The following is a 17,008-nucleotide window of genomic DNA, read 5'->3' as shown; positions in this document are numbered from 1 at the left end:
CCCACTCATCCTCTCCTTGAGGGGTGGCCGTTACGGGCGAATGCACTGTTCGCGTGCGCCCACATTTAAAAGCCCACTGCATTTGCAAACGTGGAATAATTGACACCATGGCACTCAGTGCTCCTAGTTAAAAATGGGTTGTTGCCAGTTGACACTGGGCTGGCGTGATGCCCTGGAACCTTCCATGGGTGCCTTCCACTCTGAGTCTCCGACTGCGCCCCTCCCTCATCCTGGCCGGGGTCCCTCTCCACGGCAGGTTCGCAGAGTCTGCCCCCCTGGTCATCCTGTGGCAGGTGGGAGGGCGCCCGGAAAGAAGCTCCTCCAGACCCCAGCTGTCTGTCCACACTGGCGCCTGCAGAGCCTGCTGATGGGTGGACCACAGACAGCGCGCTGGGGTGGGCACAGGGCCCGCAGGTGGGGGTAACGCCTGACGGCAGAGTGGGGAGACAGCCCAGGAGCACCTGCGTGGGGAGGGGCATAGGACCTGAGCATGCGGTCACCGTACATGTCCCTGGACAGAGCAGTGGGCTATGCTCTGGCTCTAGATAAGTCCAGAGTCAGCCTTCCGGGGGTCCCCCGTCATCCAAGCATGTAAAATAAGGTTCAGAGATGCAGTGCTGGCACTCAGGAATGTTTTACTTAGACTTGCCTTAAGTAGGACGCAAAAGGAGCCTTTGTTTCTGTCCGCTTCAGATTTGGACCTTTAGTTCTTTAACCATGTTGATAGAGAATTCTCATGATGTAAAGGTCACATCTAAGGCGTGTGCACTTCAATGGTTTTTAGTAGATTCACTGTGTTGTTGAGCTCTCACTGCCGTCTAATTCCAGAACACTCCCATCACGCAGATGGTGATTCCCTTTAAATGAAATGCTCAAAACTGGTAAATCCACTGAGAGGAAATAGATGGACAAAACTGGTAAATCCACTGAGAGGAAATAGATGGACAAAACTGGTAAATCCACTGAGGAAATAGATGGACAAAACCCATCTATTTCCTCTCAGTGGATTTACCAGTTTTGAGCATTTCATTTAAAGGGAATCACATAGTACGCGGCTATCAGTGTCTGGTTTATTTTACTTAGCTTGATTTTTCAAGGTCTCCCCGTTGTAACATGTGCCAAGACGTCATTCCTTTTTATAGCTACATAATACTCTACTGTGTAGCTACATCAGTTTGTTTACTCGCCATGGGTTGGTGGATATTTGCGTTATTTCCACTCTTGGGCTGTTTGGCGTTACAAATAACGCTACTGTGGACATTCGTGTGGGAGTATTTATGGCAACATTTGCTTTCAGGCCTTGTGGAGTAAAATTGCTAGATCATATGATTTATGCTATATTTGACTTTATGAGGAACCGAAAAACCACTTCTTTCAAATGTTTTTGAAGTTCTAAATATTACCTAGTTGAAGTTTTTTAAAAGGGAGGCAGGGGTTAAAACAAGTTAACATATTTGGTCAGAGGAAACATCTACATTAGTCATCAACTGAGAAGGAAAAATTCAGATTATGCTAAACAAAAGAAAATTTATTCTTACAGTCATTCATGTTATCTCCACATTAACACTTAAAAGTGGCTTAACCAGAATCTTTAGAAAAAGTGAAGTCCAGGAGATCTTTTTCGTAGACATTTTAAACCCTGGTGAAATAAAGCCTAATTTATTTTCAAAAATTGAAAGCGGTAGCAATCCAGGTTAACCTGTACATTGCTACCTAGCTGTAAGACTTGAGCCAGAAGAAATGACCAGTATTAAACTAAGCTGGAAAATTACAGGCAGTGTAAGACACAGTCTCATACATTCCTGCGAAGGCTGATTCTTGTTCTGTGGATGGCCACTTTTCTAAGTAGGTTGATAACTCAGCTTCTTTATTGACATTCCTGTCCTCCACCTGGCTCCGCAGTATCTGGGCTTGTGACTCCTTTAACGACGGATCCAGCTAGTTATTAGGGTGTTAAGATGGCAGGTGTTGCGTTGCCATTTCTAAGGTGTGAGCGCAGGTGATAACTGTGGTGGCCTTTCAAGAGGAAGGGGAGGCTTCGAGATGATCTCTTGTTGGGTCACACACTGACAGCTTGGCTTGTCTCTGAGGGCCTGTGGCCCGTATTTCCAGTCTGCTCTCGCAGCCGACACAGTGAGAGGGGCTCTAGGCCACTGGATCACCAGGAAATGGCCTTCAAGACTGAGGAGGAAGAGAATGGGTTGATTGAGTCCGGTGTTTTTTGCTTACTGTGTACTGTTGGACTTTGCTGAGCTTGTCTGAAACCTTCCAGGGTCTCAGTGACAACAAGACAACACTGTAACTTGATGTAAATTTGGTTGTTTTCATGGTAGTTCAGTTCTGCCTTTTCTCCCCTCAAGAGGAGAGACTAAACCTTTCCTTGGAGTGGCTTATTCAAAACGAGACCTACTGGCAAAGCTAGGTCCTCTTTGGAAGGAAGTATCGAGAGGAGACCTGGAATCCACACTCCTGAAATGGATAGGACTCCTCTTCCACATTGGCTGTTCTGAAGGACCATTGGCCTGTGACCACAGCTTCTATGAGACTCCGAAGTCCTGGCCAGCCGGTCACCCTCAGGTCCAGTTGGTTTTGTGTATGAAGGTTGCTTCAGTAGAGGAGAGTCAGGTAGATTTGGGAGTGTGGATTCCTGTCTTTGCTGCCTTCCTCTGAGGAATTTTGACTCTTTCAACCCGGTCTGGAGGTTGTTCCCCTTCACCTTTACTAGGGCAGCTGTACCACACTCCTGGTGCAGGGAGAGAGGCAGTTTAATGGCAGTTGGTATGCTCCTCCTCCTGTTCTGTAGACCTCACTGCTGTCCTTCCGATTTCCCATGTCTACCAGCACCACCAGGCCAGATGGTGCCGCCTCGGGACCCCGCCCACCGTCAAGCTGATGGAGTCAGTGGTTGGCTCCTCTGATCACATGTGCTTCTGACTTTTCTTTCCTGCCCTCCTCCTTCTGTAGCCACTTCTGGCAGTGTCAGTAGAACAGAGCGCTTAGGGGTTTATGGGTGTGTGAAAGGCCCCTGAGATAGTCCAGTCCACATAGTTCTCATTAATTGATGCCAGGAATCCAACCCTCAGGGTCACACCCTTCGAGTTGTTATTGTTGTGTGTGTGTTTAATGTTTTAGTGACTGAACATTGGCTCATAACATTATACAGGTTGCGGTTGTACAACTTCGTAAATCAGCGTTGCATTATGTTCACCACTGTAAGTCTGGTTTCCATCCATTATCATGTTGTTGACCCATTTACCTCATTTGCTCACCCTCTGCCCCTTCCCTCCCGGTAACCTGGTAACTCTACTTTGCTCTTTCAGTATGAGAGTTACTGATTTAGTTTCTGATGTTCCAGATGTCGGTGAAATCATGGGGCGTTTGCCTTCCGACATTTCACTAAGCATAATTCCCCCTAGGATCATCTATATTGTCACACATAGCAGGATTTCACCTTTTGATGCCTGAGTAATACTCCTTTGAGCATATACACCTTGTCATTTTTATCTACTCCCCTGTTGGCGGCCACTTAGAGTCCACAAACTTCCGGTTATAAGAAAGGCTCTTGCCCTCACCTCCTCTGACTCATGTTTACCTTGCTTGGCACTTCCTGTGTTTATGGATCATCCCTGACACTGCTCGGCCCCTCAGTATATGAACCTCCACTCTCCACATTATCTGATCTCCCATCATCCATTCATTTACCTCCACTTAAGCATCATTAACATGTTGGTATTCAGATGGGACAGGAGATAATATTCAGCAGGAAAGTTGAGAGACCCTTCAGCATGTGGATGGGCCATATTGAAGCATATTTTTGCCATAGGGTAAAAAGTCTTCAACCAAGAAATTAATAGGAAGGCAGCGATTTCCTGAAGGCTGCAAATCAGTAGGGATTGACAGACATCTCTGAAGCCAAAGGTTGCTTTATTTGTTACTCAACCAAGCCAGGTAATAACTTTGACAATGTAGGAAACAAACTTACTGAGCAGTTTTCTTTTTTTCCCAAAGTGGAATTAATACTCCACTGACATCGAGTCTTACTGTTTGCAGAGTGTTTTCTCTCGCATGATCTCACTCTATCATGGTGCAGACTTAGGGGAGAAATTGGCCTCATTCATGAGGAATCTGAAAGATAGAAAGTATGAGTCACTTGCCAGAGTTCACACCATCATTAGCAGCCAGGTCTTTGACTTCCAAGCCAATATGCTGTTATTATTTGTCCAAGGACCAGCTACTCCCCACCCCCAGCCCCGCCTTAGTGGAGAAACCTGGGAAAGGCGTTGTCCAAGCAGAGAACAGGATGTCTTGCAAACATTCTGTAGGTAGCCCCTCTGCGCCTCTCCCTACAAGTCATGATTCTTTTCGGATGTCCCTGAATTGATCCTCATGCCCTCTGGGCGCGATTCACGTTTGGGGCCTGGGATGAATGTGCTGCAGCCTGAGGTCTCCATCTCCCTCCCTGTCAGTTTTCAGGTCATGCACAAGGGCTTGGCGCACTTGATCTGGACAGCACAGTGGGCTGCCCAGCGTTGGACACTGCCATCTTGGGTGTACACGGGAAGTAGTCTTAATGGCTTCCTTTTCTGTGTTCTTTTGCTGTGAATAACTTGCAAACACAATTAAGCGTTGTCCATGTTTGGGGCTCTATGAATTCTCACTTTGAGATGTGAATCTTTTACCCATCTCTTGGCATTGCTGTTCATGCCTTCTGCATAGTGGCCCCGCCCAGCACTATAGGCTGAGGCCAGTGTCCAGGCCAAGTCATTCCTGACCATGCTTCTTGCCCTGTTCTCTTGGGGCCCTGCTCCAGTGTCAGGTGCTCCCACTTCAGGCCAAATGATGTCTGCCATCTGTCACTCTGGAAAGATTTTGGACAAAGATTGGGGTTCTGTCCTGTTGCACGTCAAGGAGAAATCTGAAAGAAAAGTGTCTTTTACCCCGTAATTTAGGAAAGGATTCAGTGTTTGGTTGTGGTGTTCTTTACACGTCTGCAGCCACCTTAGGGAGGAGCAACACTGATTCTACGTGTTTGCCAGTTTTCATGGCACAAACGATCCCACCGTGACCAAGTAGATGCTACCCAGGCTCTCAGAGTTCCTGAACACAGCAGTCAGCTCTGGGAAGCTGGTGGTGCAAGCCAGCCTCAGAGTAGTGCTAGAGGTCTGGGGGAGTTTAATTAAGGGTAGATGAACCCTAGATTATTGTGCTTGGGTGAGATTAATGCAACAAACTCAGCCAAGAGCTCGGGTGCTCTTGGGAAAGATCTGTCGATCAGCCACCCACTGTCCCCTGAGCCCATCAGCATGTTCCTCAAAAGAGGCACAAAGTAAAATTCAGGAAGGAAATTCCCATTCACAAAAAAAGGTACAGAGTGGAGTTTACCTTTGCTTTAATGTTCACCGAAACACTGTTTTCACTAGCAGAAAATAGCTGTTGTCATCTTTGCTGTGGTAATTCCCCATGTCCTAGAGGACACTTCTCGTTTATAATATAAAAATAGAATTGAGAGTCTTTTGAAAGGTCTTTTCATTGTGCTTCCTCTTTTTATACCATTGAAGCAAATATTTTCAAGGAAAGTTTTCTACTGTACTCTGACTTATTTGGGGCTTTAAAATGAATCAAAATGCACAGCATTACATAAAACCCAGTCCACAGAAGCCCCTTATTTGTCATTTAAGTTTTCTGCCTCGATTTCCAACTCATTTCAGGATTTTGGTTTTCAATCCAAAGCAAAAGGTTCTTTTTCTTGACTCATACAGGTATATCCTGTGAATAGTGTCATTAGCATCATTTTACTCAAGATAAGCTCTGTTTTTTGGTTTTCTTTTCAGACAAACTGTTGTGATGTAAAATGAAAAGTATGGCTACTTGTCGAGGGACAAGCTCTTCGCTGACTTACAGCGAGTCTGAAATGTGTGTTAGGCGTTTTCAAAAATAAATAACCTGAGCCATGGTAGCAGCAGCCACCTCTGTGTGTGACTGGCCAGTTCAGAAGCCTCAGTCCCGCCGGTAGAGGCAACTGTTGTGAAGTCGTCTTTTTTTTTTTTTTTTTTAATTTCACCGCTACACAAAACACCATACTTTTCTGTGACTTGTCACACGGATATTTGGTTTTAAACTTCAGGACTCGGTACTTAGCGTGGAATGTTGAAATCCATTCAGTGATTCCCATTTGCCCTTCCCCATCTGCACATTTCCTTTGCCTTGAAAGGAACCTTTGTTGACAAATATTCCAACCTTTTTGTTTTGTTTATTAAGTTGGACCCCAGAGGGAAGGGCAGATCCTGAGCGTTTCTACTGTAAAGCTTTGCTGCTGCTGGAGTGCGATGCCTGCCATGTATGCGACTGGGGCTGTTCCTTCAGGAAAAGGAGGCCAAATAGGCAAAAATCACAGTAGTAGTAACCGTGTTCCCTGTCACAAAGCCAGAGGGTTGTTTCAGCGTGTTGTGATGAGTGTAAGCAACTGTGGGGATCATTTATGTTCCCCACCCTCCCCCGTTGCTGCGCCTGGAGGGTGCCCAGTTCAGAGGCTCCGATGCTGGTGACCTGTGGCTCTGGGGGGGACAGTGCAGGCCGCCCTGACCCCACACGGTCTTAGGAAGCCACGTGTATGTGTGTGCAAAAAATGAGTAGGAAGCTTTAGCAGGCCCCAGCATGTGACCCGAGGTGGTCTGACCCCCAGTCTTGCTGCACTGTGACACCCACTCACGCTCCCCTGATGAACTTGAGCTCTGGATGACCCTGTAGTGTTAACCTTACTAATAATAGCTGAACCCCCCAAAATGTGTTTGTAGCGTTTTCTTTCTTTTAATGTCAGCAATTTAGTAAAAAGTGAGGCCCCCCTCTCCCCCCAACAGACTTCACGGTGACACCTCAGTTTTCAAACTTGAGTTTGAAGCACCCAATTTGAAGCAAAGAACCCTTCCTGACCGGGCACTTGCTGAAATCACTGATGGCTTCCTGGGGACACGTGCACCCACAGATTAGTGCTCCCTCAGAGCTTTCCATCTCTCCCTGCCACAAACATCCATCGTGTGACTTGAGATAAATGCTTTTTGTAGTCACTTTCAGTGGAAGGGCCCTTTCCAACGTGAAGTGACTCTGGGTCTGTCCCTCGCCCCTGTGGAACCTTCGGCCACTCATCTGCGCCTAAAGGTACAGGGCGTGCGGGTTCTGGTGGCTTCCCCGCCTCGGGGGGCCAGGGGCTCCGTTTCTGGGTGCGGGCCTTCTCCCCTTCTGGACAGGCATTCTGAGCCCTGGGGGGAAGCGTCCCCATTCTGATCCCAGTGACAGACAGGAGTCCCATGGGGGTGGCAGGAAGGGAGACACCTTGCCCTGGAGTGAGCCACACCTGGGTGGGCGTGGAGAGCCTCTGGCCAGAAATCCCCACCATGGCTGTCCATCCAGAGCGGTGCCCAGCGGCCCCCACCTGAGCTTCCCTCCACCGCCCGCTGCCCCACCCCGCGAGCCCCGGGCGCACAGGGCTGTCCTGACTTCCGTCCCACTGTCCTGACTCGCTTCCCTTCTCTCAGTTCCCAGCGGCCAACTCAGATAGTACTTCTGACAGGCTGGCCCAGGCCCAGCTTATTCAGCACCCCAGATTACGGGGGCGTGGCCAGACCACTTGTGTGGGACTAGGGCAGCAGTTTTTAATCTGGGCCCACAGGCCACTCTGTTCCCATCCTGCCTGTGCAACCTCCACCCAGCCCATGGCCTGTGATCGTGCGTGCGTGCGTGCGTGTGTGTGTGTGAGAGAGAGAGGGGGGACGAGTTGGGAGCTTTATTTAGCAGGCCCAGCACCCCTGGGGGTCTGACCCCAGTCTTGCTGCATGTGAGTCCACACATGCTCCTCCCGCCACCTCTCCTTCCCCCCCTTCCCTGCCTCCAGGAACCCAGGGCCCCTCCTCCCCGCACCCCCAGTCCTTCCTTCTGCCTCTGAATCAGCCCCCACCTCACCTGGCTGTGATACACACACAGTACAGCTGAAACCTGTTTAGTTGTATTCTTTGGTTTGCTTATCTGGTTCAATTCCAGTTCTTTCTCTTAATTTTCAAGGGACAGTGTAAACACGGACAAAGGACAGTCTCTCTAACCTGAAAAATAAGCGCAGCTCTCAGAGGATTAGGGGTGTGGTGTAGGTGTTGTGAAATCAATTAAATAATCGGATGTCGCAACTCCCGCGTAATTAGAAGTCATTTTCCTTTTTCCTCTGATCTTCTCTGGGCTCCTGGCCGTACCCCTCCCTCCATGGACAGAGTCCAGCTGCCTAGCAGGCGGCAGGGAGTGCTCCCCGGGGCTCCCAGAGTGGGGTTCTCCTTTGTTGCGGTGCTTTTCCTGCAGAGTGTGGTGAGAAGCTCACCTTTGGGGATCTGCAGGTCTGTCCTTAACTCGGCCCAGCGGTGCATGCTGGGTGGTGGGAATTTTTTTCAAAACCTGGGCGACCTTGGGCTCACCTTTTGTGCTTCAGTTTTCCTTGAGGGAAATAAATGTGAGGACAAGTGTGGGTGCGTTTGGTCACGGGGCGGGAGGCGGTAAAGATGCGCTGTCTCTTGTTTGTTCCAACTCAGACACCCAGGTATTTTTTAAAGATTGGCTTCTTTATTCATACAGAACTGGGGTACAGGCCAGAGGCGCAGGGACGGTGAGAGGCTTCACCAGAGACAGAGCGGGGAGCAGAACAGGCAGATCGACGAAGTCCACTGCTGAGGGGAGCAGCGGGCGGGTCAGGAGAGGTCTGCCGCGCCCTGGGGTCACCTCCGGGGCTGGGATTGACTGGCACTGAAGCAGCTGCTGCCAGCCTGCACTGCTGCACCCTAACCCGCTGCACCAACAGGGAGGGCCGACACCCAGATTTTAACAGTTGCCACCACAACTACTTACTTAATTATCTTCCTTGCATTTAATTCCCTTCTACTATGTTTCATCAGGGGCATTATTGGTGATTAATAAATGGTAGGACAATTATTAGGCTGTCTAGTCTCCCTAAAGGGTCAGATAATTAAGAAAAAAGGGAAGGTTAGCCATAACTTCGTAATAACATGGTTGCACTTGGCAAAATAATGATGTTTTTCTAAACAGTTTCTTGAAAAGGCAGATGATGGACCCACGTCTGACCCGTTGGTTGGTGGTAGAGCAGGGGGAACCAATGCTTGCACAGCTTCCTTGAGAATTACTGGACACTCAGGGCCTCCCTGGGGGCGCAAGGGTTTTCTCCACACTGTGGAGCTGTCCGCAGCGGCTGCAGCATGAGTTCGATCCCCAGCCGGGGCCAGGGAGTGGCCCACAGGGCGCAGCAGACCCTTCCGGTCACCCCCTGCTCCCGTCAGCAGTGCGTTCAGTTGACCCGCCTGTTCTGCTCCCCGCTCTGACTCTGGTGACTCCTCTGACCCTCCTGTGTCTCTGGCCGATACCTCACGTGTATGTATAAATAAATTGTAGAAGTCTTAAAAAATAACTGGACACCCAGGCCTGTTGAGCAGGTGCCCCCTTTGGGTCCAATTAGAAGGCCCCTTGCCCTGCCTCCCAGCTGTGGGGAGGTGGGTGCGGGTGGGGGGCCGCGTGCTGGGTCTCACGTAGCAACAGCTCTGGTATGTGCACGCAATGCCCTGTGGGTGTGGGAGCCCCTGAGGGGAAAAAAAGTATGAACTTCAGAACTTGAGCTTGTCCACAGAACTCCCTGCAGTTCCTCTGATTAATTGCTGATAAGGGTTTGTAAACAAGAGGAAGAATGAGAAAGTTCAGTGTGTTATCTCTGCTCTAGCATTTGGTCCTGGGCCTGGCAGGTCCTGGCTCATCCTAGCTCCCTGTCTCCCTTTCCCCTCCCTTGCTCCCTCCCTGCTGCAGACTTCCTGACAGAGATGGTCAGGTAGGTCTGTGGAATCCCGGGAGCCCTGCAAAAGCATGGATGTTTGTCACTGTTCATATAGGAAGGCAGATTCCTCAGCTGGGAGTGGAGGTCCAGTTCCGGCTTTAAGCCGGATAGAAGGCCCCTTGTCGGGGAAGGTGGGCGTCCCCACCTGATAGCAGGCAAGGACCAGGGACAGAAGTGGGGTTCACTAGCCCCGAGCTGAGCCTGCAGGGCCTCCACATGGCACCTGGGCCTGCTGGTGCCCTGGGGCCCCTGGGAGATGCGAGCACTGCATGGCAACTCCTTGTGCAGCAGAGGACTTGAAAGCCAAGATCAGCCCTGGTGTCAGTTGAAGGGCTGCCTGCTTTCCAGAGGAATTGCGGCCTCAGTGCTGAGCGCCCTTTGGCCCTGAGCGCCCTTTGGCCACGAGCCCCAGGTGGGAGCTCTTCCCTTCCCCACCATGACCTCTCACCTGCGAGAGAAAAGAGATGCACAGATGAGGCCAGTGTGATGTGTTTGGTGCATGGAGAGCCGAGTGCGGGGGCGGCAGGGGCAGGGCCTCACGGCGGGCGAGGGTGCGAGAGGTGGAGGAGAGTGTCGGCACCGGAAGTGCCAGCCCAGCCCCCAGCAGCTGTCTCCCAAACAGCCCTCCAGCGAAAGCAAATCAAAATGAAGCCAAAGAACAGGAGTCTGGGGTTCCACGCTGAGTTAAAGTTTGTTAAAACCTTAACCGGTGATCGAAGAGGATGTGGTATGTGTAGTTTTCGTGCTCACTTTTCAGATTTCTCGATTCGTACTTTTTCAATAGCAGTAAAGGGGAGAAGGGAGATAATAGCTCGGTCTACCACGAAAAAACTCCATTTGTAATGCTATCAATCATTTTCTCTCTGAATTCAACCACACTGAAACGATACCTTTCATTTTATTACTTGGATTATCTACTGTCAGCAGCTGCTTTATTATTTTTTGTTAAACGATTACTTTACTGCAGCCAGCAGTTCTCCCAGTGTGGGCTGTGGAGCCAGCTGAGGGTGCAGTCGTACTGACACCTCTGTTGTCTGTCCGTAGGGGAGTTGATCTGGATGGATTGGCGGGCAGGTGTCCGAGCTGATGCCTTGTCATGTAATTCTGTAGCTTGCCACCCTCTCAAGAAAACAAAATGCCATTGTCACTTAAGAATAACCTTGACGAAGTAGTAACCATCACTAATGGTATTAAATCTGGACTGGCAAACACATAGCTGACGAGCAAGTGAGGCTTCTTGTGACTGGCATTTGGCTCCTATTGCCTCACTCATGAGAAAGTGAGTCTTTCTTGAATGGGAACAATTGACTGAGTTTATTGCCAGTGATAAAATCTGAGTTTTCAAACAAAAATGAGAATTCTAGAAAAGTGGTACCCAGGAGCGGGTTTGATAACCTCCCGAGTCCTTAAAGCAAAAATATTCAAGCAAATAATCTGAGATGCAAGAAAACTTGCCTCTGCTACTGTGAGCTTGGTATTGATAGCTCCCCAGGTCCTGAGGGTTTTCTGATGTGATCAGTCCTGCTGGTGATGGGTGAGGGGTTTCTGTTGTAGAAAGAAATATGTTAGCTCAGTGAGCCAGTATTTTCCAAATGAGCAGAGTATGAGATTACAGAACTGTCCCTGGGCAAAATCAAGATGCAAGGTTTTCAGTGGATTTTTAGGAAAAGTATTTGATTTTGGCCCTCCATTGCTATTAGCTTTTAAGAAACTCCCATTTGTCAGGATTTAAGGGAGTGTCAAAGGAGATCCATAGTTATCTGAGAAAACTAGTAAAACAATCCATATCCAACCATTTATCTGTTTGAGGTTGGATGTTCTTTATGCATATCAAAACAAGGAGTTGAGTGCAAAAGCAGCAATGAGCATCTAATTATTTTCTCTTAAAGAAGAGATGGGTGCTGGGCTCTCCCCGGTGGCGCAGCGTGTTAAAGCACAGCACTGCAAGCCAGCGGCAGCCACTTCAGTGCTGGTTTGATCCCCGGCCCCGGAGGTGACCCACATGGCGCTGCGACCCCTCCTGACCCGCCTGCTGCTCCCTTCAGCAGTGTCCTTCATCAGTCTGCCTGTTCTGCTCCCCACTCTGTCTCTGGTGAATCCTCTCACCGCCCCCGTCTTTGACCTGTACCCCAGTTTTGTATGCATAAATAAATATTTTTAAAAAAAGAGAGAGAGAAGAAATGGGTGCTAAAGAGATTTGCGAACACAGTGAAACATTGCCACTCTCCTTGTTACGTTTATTTATTTAAAAAGTAGTAGTTTTTCCTAAATGTGGTTTTTATGTAAACATAATGGGGTTAATGGGGTTCTCTTTATTTTTTTTTTTTAAGATATATTTATTTATTTGTGCATACAGAACTGGAGTACAGGCCAGAAGCTCAGGGGTGGTGAGAGGCTTCACCAGAGACAGAGTAGGGAACAGAACAGGCAGATGGACGAAGTACACTGCTGAGGGGAGCAGCGGGCGGGTCAGGAGAGGTCTGCCACGCCATGTGGTCACCTCCGGGGCAGGCGGGAATCGAACTCATGCAGAAGCAGCTTTAGATTCTCAGTGCTGTGCTTTAAACTGCTGAGCCACCAGGGAGGGCCCAGGGGTTCTCATTTTTAAAAAAGATTATTTCTGAATACAGAACTGGGGTGCAGGCCAGAGGTGCAGGGGCAGTGAGAGGCTTCACCAGAGACAAAGTGGGGAGCAGAACAGGTGGACTGACGAAGTACACTGCTGAGGGAAGCAGCGGGCTGGTCAGGAGAGGTCTGCGGCACCATGTGGGTCACCTCAGAGGTGGGGGTCGAACTCACACTGAAGTAGCTGTGGCCGGCTTGCAGTCCTGTATCCTAACCTGAGCCACCAGGGAGGACCCAGGATTCTTCTTTTTGGATGAGCTCCGTTCTGTGCTGTCCCCTGCCTTTGCTCCCCACGGGACAGCGATCCTGCCCAGCTGGGACGAGCAGGGACTAGGGGTCAGACCCTGAGCACAGGCCTCTAGGCAGCTGGCTGCCTAGCTTGTATGTCCGGACACTCGGCCTCCTGGCCTGTAAGGCTAGAGGCAGTGCTGCCCTCTGTGGGCGCTGCCTGGGGGTGCAGGTTTAGTCAGAGCCCCACTGACCGCATCCAGCACCTGTTCTGGATGATACTGGTCCCACCCCCGCCCCCCACCACGGTAGCCGTCCACGTGAACGGGGCTCTGGCCAGCGTGGTGCCTGAGCGCAGCGCTCTGTATGTGAATCCTGCCTCCCCGCCGCCAAGCCCACAGCCTCAAGGCGCTACAGGCCCTCTGAAAGGGCAGCACCACGCCTGCTCAGCACACAGCAGGCCCCTGCGTGGGGGCCGGGATGGCCTGTGGGGGTACCGAGTGTGTGTATGGGGGGGCCGGAGCACTCTTGCCCTGCTCCTCCGCCTTCACCTGCCCCCCATGAAGAGAGGCTGGTGTCCGGCCTTCCCAGGGAGACTCGGCTCTGGGGGCCGGGTGAGGCTTTTCCCATGGAGGTGGGCCACTGGTGCCCCTTTCCTGCCCTCCAGGCCAAGTGGGGCGTGGAGCATCACGGCCGTCCCCTGCTGCCCAGTGACTCCACGTCCTGGAGCTTCTGGGTTCCCGGAGCTCGGCGTGAGTGACCGAAGGCCCCTTCGAGGCCCACGGCCTGCCCTGGCCTTGCCTTCGCCGTGGCCAGTGGTGTTTGTCAGAGCCTGCCTGTGTGGCTTTCCACACGTCGTCGTCTTATGCTGATACCCCCATCCCACGTCAGGCCCCCAGAAAACAAGCGGGGCTAGGGTGCTTGTCTGGGTGCCATCAGTGCTGGGCCGATCTTCACGTTTCAGGGGTGTGACCAGTGGGCATACCCCCGCGGGAGGGAACACAGGCCGGTGGTCGGTTACTCCCCCCTCACCCAGACACACCTCCCATGCCTGGGAGGCTCCAGGAGGGAGTTGAGGGTGGTGGCGCCTGTCTTTGCACTTGGCCTGTATCGAAGCCGCCACACGGTTTCAGAGAGAGCCCCCCAGTTAGGCCAGGCCGCTGGCCACGGTGCCCGCACCCGAGGCGTGGGCTGGGCGGAGACCAGGAGGCCCACGGAGCCCGTGGGCTCAGCTCCCCCACGCCCCTGAGATTTCACGTCGCTTTTGTTGTTGGGCCACAGAAGTGGACGGAATCTTGCTCGGCTTTCACACACCTGCGAGTGCTGCACCCACAATGCAGCTTGCAAAATATAAGACAAGGCCAGAGCTTAAATTAAAACCCCGGCTTCTTATCTCCTTCCCACAGGAAAGCAAATCTGTGTTGAAAACCGTAAAATTAAGAGGAGAGCACGGAGAGCATAATTTAGCAGGAATCGTGGCGCCGATTCCGAGTGCAGGGGCTGGAGGGCGCCGTGAGGCACCGGGCGCGCGGCCAGCAGCCTCTCCAGGCGGGGCTCACGGGCCTGCGCCGGAGGCCGCCTCGCCCGGTGCCTGCTGCCTCGGGAGGAACTTGCTGGGCGAGCGGACTCGCGTGGGGGCTTTGGCAGTGGTCTGGGGGGAAGCGGGGACGCTCCATGCTGCTGCGCGCGCCCCGCCCGCCGGTGTCCTCAAGTCCTCGCCCTTGGGAAGCCCAGACCAGGAGCCCCGAGTGGCCGCAACCCTGCCGGCGTCACGCACGTGCACGCAGGCCCGTGTGGCGGGGAGGGTGGCCGCGGCATCCAGCCCTGCACGGTCGACCCGGGCTGCACGGCCCCAGGGTGGGGGGTGGCACTGGCCAGGGGACGTCCTGCAACGCCTGTGGCCTTCGTTTTCTTGGGGACGTTGGGACGCCCGGGTGCAGCGTGGTGCGCTCTCCAGCCGCCCGGAAAGTGTGGCCCCCGGAGGGCCAGCCGGCACCGCGCTGCCCCGATGGTCACAACGAGCCCCCACGGCCGAGGCCAGGCGTGCGCGGCGGCACAGGCCCTTGCTGTGTTCAGGCGCTTGGGACCCAGACTTGTGCTGGGCCTGGGCCCGGGCGCCCGCGCCTGTCGCAGTGCCAGCCCCTTGCCTGGCCAGTTGTGTGGAGGGAGCGGGTGTGACCTGGGACCGCCGAGGACATGATACTCTGCGCCTGCAGAATGCGCGCGGCTCTGGCTGCGCCCGCGCTCTGGCCGGGTGAGGCCTTGAGGGGCGGTGTGGCGCCTCCCTCAGAAGGTGGCATCGGGAGGGTGGGGCTACTGAGCCTGCCACCCGGCCTGACCTGGGCAGGGAGGAGGCTCCCACTTGAGCCAGACAAACGCAGCACCTGTTTCTAGTGGATGAAGTCCCCGAAAGTGACCGGAACCTTGACAAAAGCGCCATTGGCCGAGAGGGGCAGAGCCCTACGGGCAGCCAGAGCCCGGGTGGGGCAGAGCTGTAGGACACCAGCGGCCACTGATGGCCAGCACAGCCCTGCTGGCTTCCGGACGCCAGGGCCACTGCTGTGCAGATCGGCATTGCTGGGTGCTGACATGCCCTTTCAGGCTGGCAGGGTGCAGCCGCTTGTGGGTGGCACAGTTTGTGCCGGACCCTCCCCATGCCAGACACGTGGGCCACATAAAGGGCCGTGGGCCACAGCGCTCTTGCCCCCGGGAGCCCCCGAGGCCCAGACGCCGGCCGTGGAGCAGCATCTCCAGAGGCCCTGGGGGTGACCGCTGATGTGGAGGGGCCCGCAGAGCCCCTGAGGGGTTCGGGGCCCCCAGCTGGGCGGGGCGCCTGCGTGCTGTGGGGCCCATCCTTTGGGAGTGGGGCCTGGGCCGGGCCTGTGCTAACCGCGAGCTCTCTGGTTGCTTTGCAGTCCAACAAGGTGCCCGTGGTGCAGCCGTCCCACGCCGTCCACCCGCTCACCCCCCTCATCACCTACAGCGACGAGCACTTTTCCCCAGGATCACACCCGGCGCACATCCCTGCCGAGGTCAGCTCCAAACAAGGTGAGGACTCGCCCCTGGCCACCCACTCGCCTTATAGGCTGCTTGCTCGTCCTGCGAGGCGAGGCTGTCCACGACACCGGCAGTGGCCAGCAGGCCCAGGCCTGCTCCTCTTTTGTTCCCGACAGCCCACTTGGCCAGGCTCGTCCCGCAGTTGGGTTTCAGGGTTGCTGTGCTCTGGCTTAGCCTGTTCGTCTGCTTTGTTCCCTTCAATTCCACACCAGTGAAGACTCGAGTCGCCAGTCTGCACAACCTCGTGGCCCCTGCGCAACCTCTGCTCCGTGTCACCGCAGGGAGAGCTGAGTCATTCGTTGGAAAGCAGGCTTCTGTACCCGCACAGAATGTGCTGCTACTTTCATAGTTCAGGATTTAAAAGACTAGAAGGGTTCTTTGCAGATGACAGCTGGGAAAAACCCAGGAACAGCCCAGAAAGCCACGAACGTCAGCCCACACTGCCCCCTGCAGGACGGACGTGTTTCAGCATGTAGGGGGCGTCCATGGCAGGAGACTTCCAAAAGTCACCAAAGTGACAGTAGACTTTTCCTTCAAAAGTTATCTTTTTGAGCTGTCTTTGGTTATTTGGCTTAATGCCTGTCAGGCTTTATCCTCTTTGTTACCACCGCCAGCTATGATAGACACAAGGATTAAGGCACAGAACTAGGATTGTTTAGTCAAAGCACCACAATCTCGCTCTCGCCCAGCTCCGCCCCCCTGCCACAGACCCCGGCGAAGCCCAGGGAGGCCCTACAAGCCCCAGCGCCCGCTTTCCATTGTGCCAGGGCGCGAGGCCGGTTGCAGGCAGGACCTCGGCTCAGCGGGCCCAGGGCATGGCCTTTGCACCTTCCCAGACCACAGAGGGCGTGTGTCCATCCCTGCGTTTCTGGGCGCGCTTAGCACGAGTGCCAGCGACGCTGGCGTGCGGACCGGGTCTTGGCCGCAGTGAACGTGCACAGCTTAGACTCGAGTCATCCATGTCCCTCCCGCGAGAAGGTCCCTGACTGGAGGGCTCAGGTTCAAGTGGACGTAGGACTGGAGCACAAGCCTTTCCGGGGAGTCTGCGGGGAGCCCCCCTGCAGATACTTGCTGGTTGACCTCTGCCCTGCTCCTCATCCAGCCCGCCTCGCCCCCCCCTCCCCCCCACGCAGGATGCGCAAAGGACGAGAGACTGCAAACTCAGGGTCGTGGGTGGACTGTGAGGTGGCTCCAAGATGGGTGTGTCGGGAGGCGGCCGGGTGTGAG

At 53.3% G+C, this 17,008-nt stretch overlaps 1 protein-coding gene across 2 annotated transcripts in view; it reads left to right on the top strand.

The window, feature by feature from the left end:
* The window catches only part of LEF1 (lymphoid enhancer-binding factor 1), an 81,082-nt gene that overhangs the window by 48,824 nt on the left and 15,250 nt on the right, over window positions 1-17,008 (top strand). For both annotated transcript variants that reach the window (XM_004686605.2, XM_012727970.1), the window contains one exon: window positions 15,640-15,772. In XM_004686605.2, coding sequence (XP_004686662.1) covers window positions 15,640-15,772 — 133 coding nt within the window. The remainder of the gene's footprint in view (window positions 1-15,639; window positions 15,773-17,008) is intronic.

The sequence above is a fragment of the Condylura cristata genome, unplaced genomic scaffold, assembly GCF_000260355.1.
Source record: "Condylura cristata isolate star-nosed mole 26May11 unplaced genomic scaffold, ConCri1.0 scaffold00021, whole genome shotgun sequence".
Classification (NCBI taxonomy): Eukaryota; Metazoa; Chordata; class Mammalia; order Eulipotyphla; family Talpidae; genus Condylura; species Condylura cristata.
Note: the sequence above shows the minus strand (reverse complement) of the source record. Positions and strands in the feature narration are given on the sequence as shown.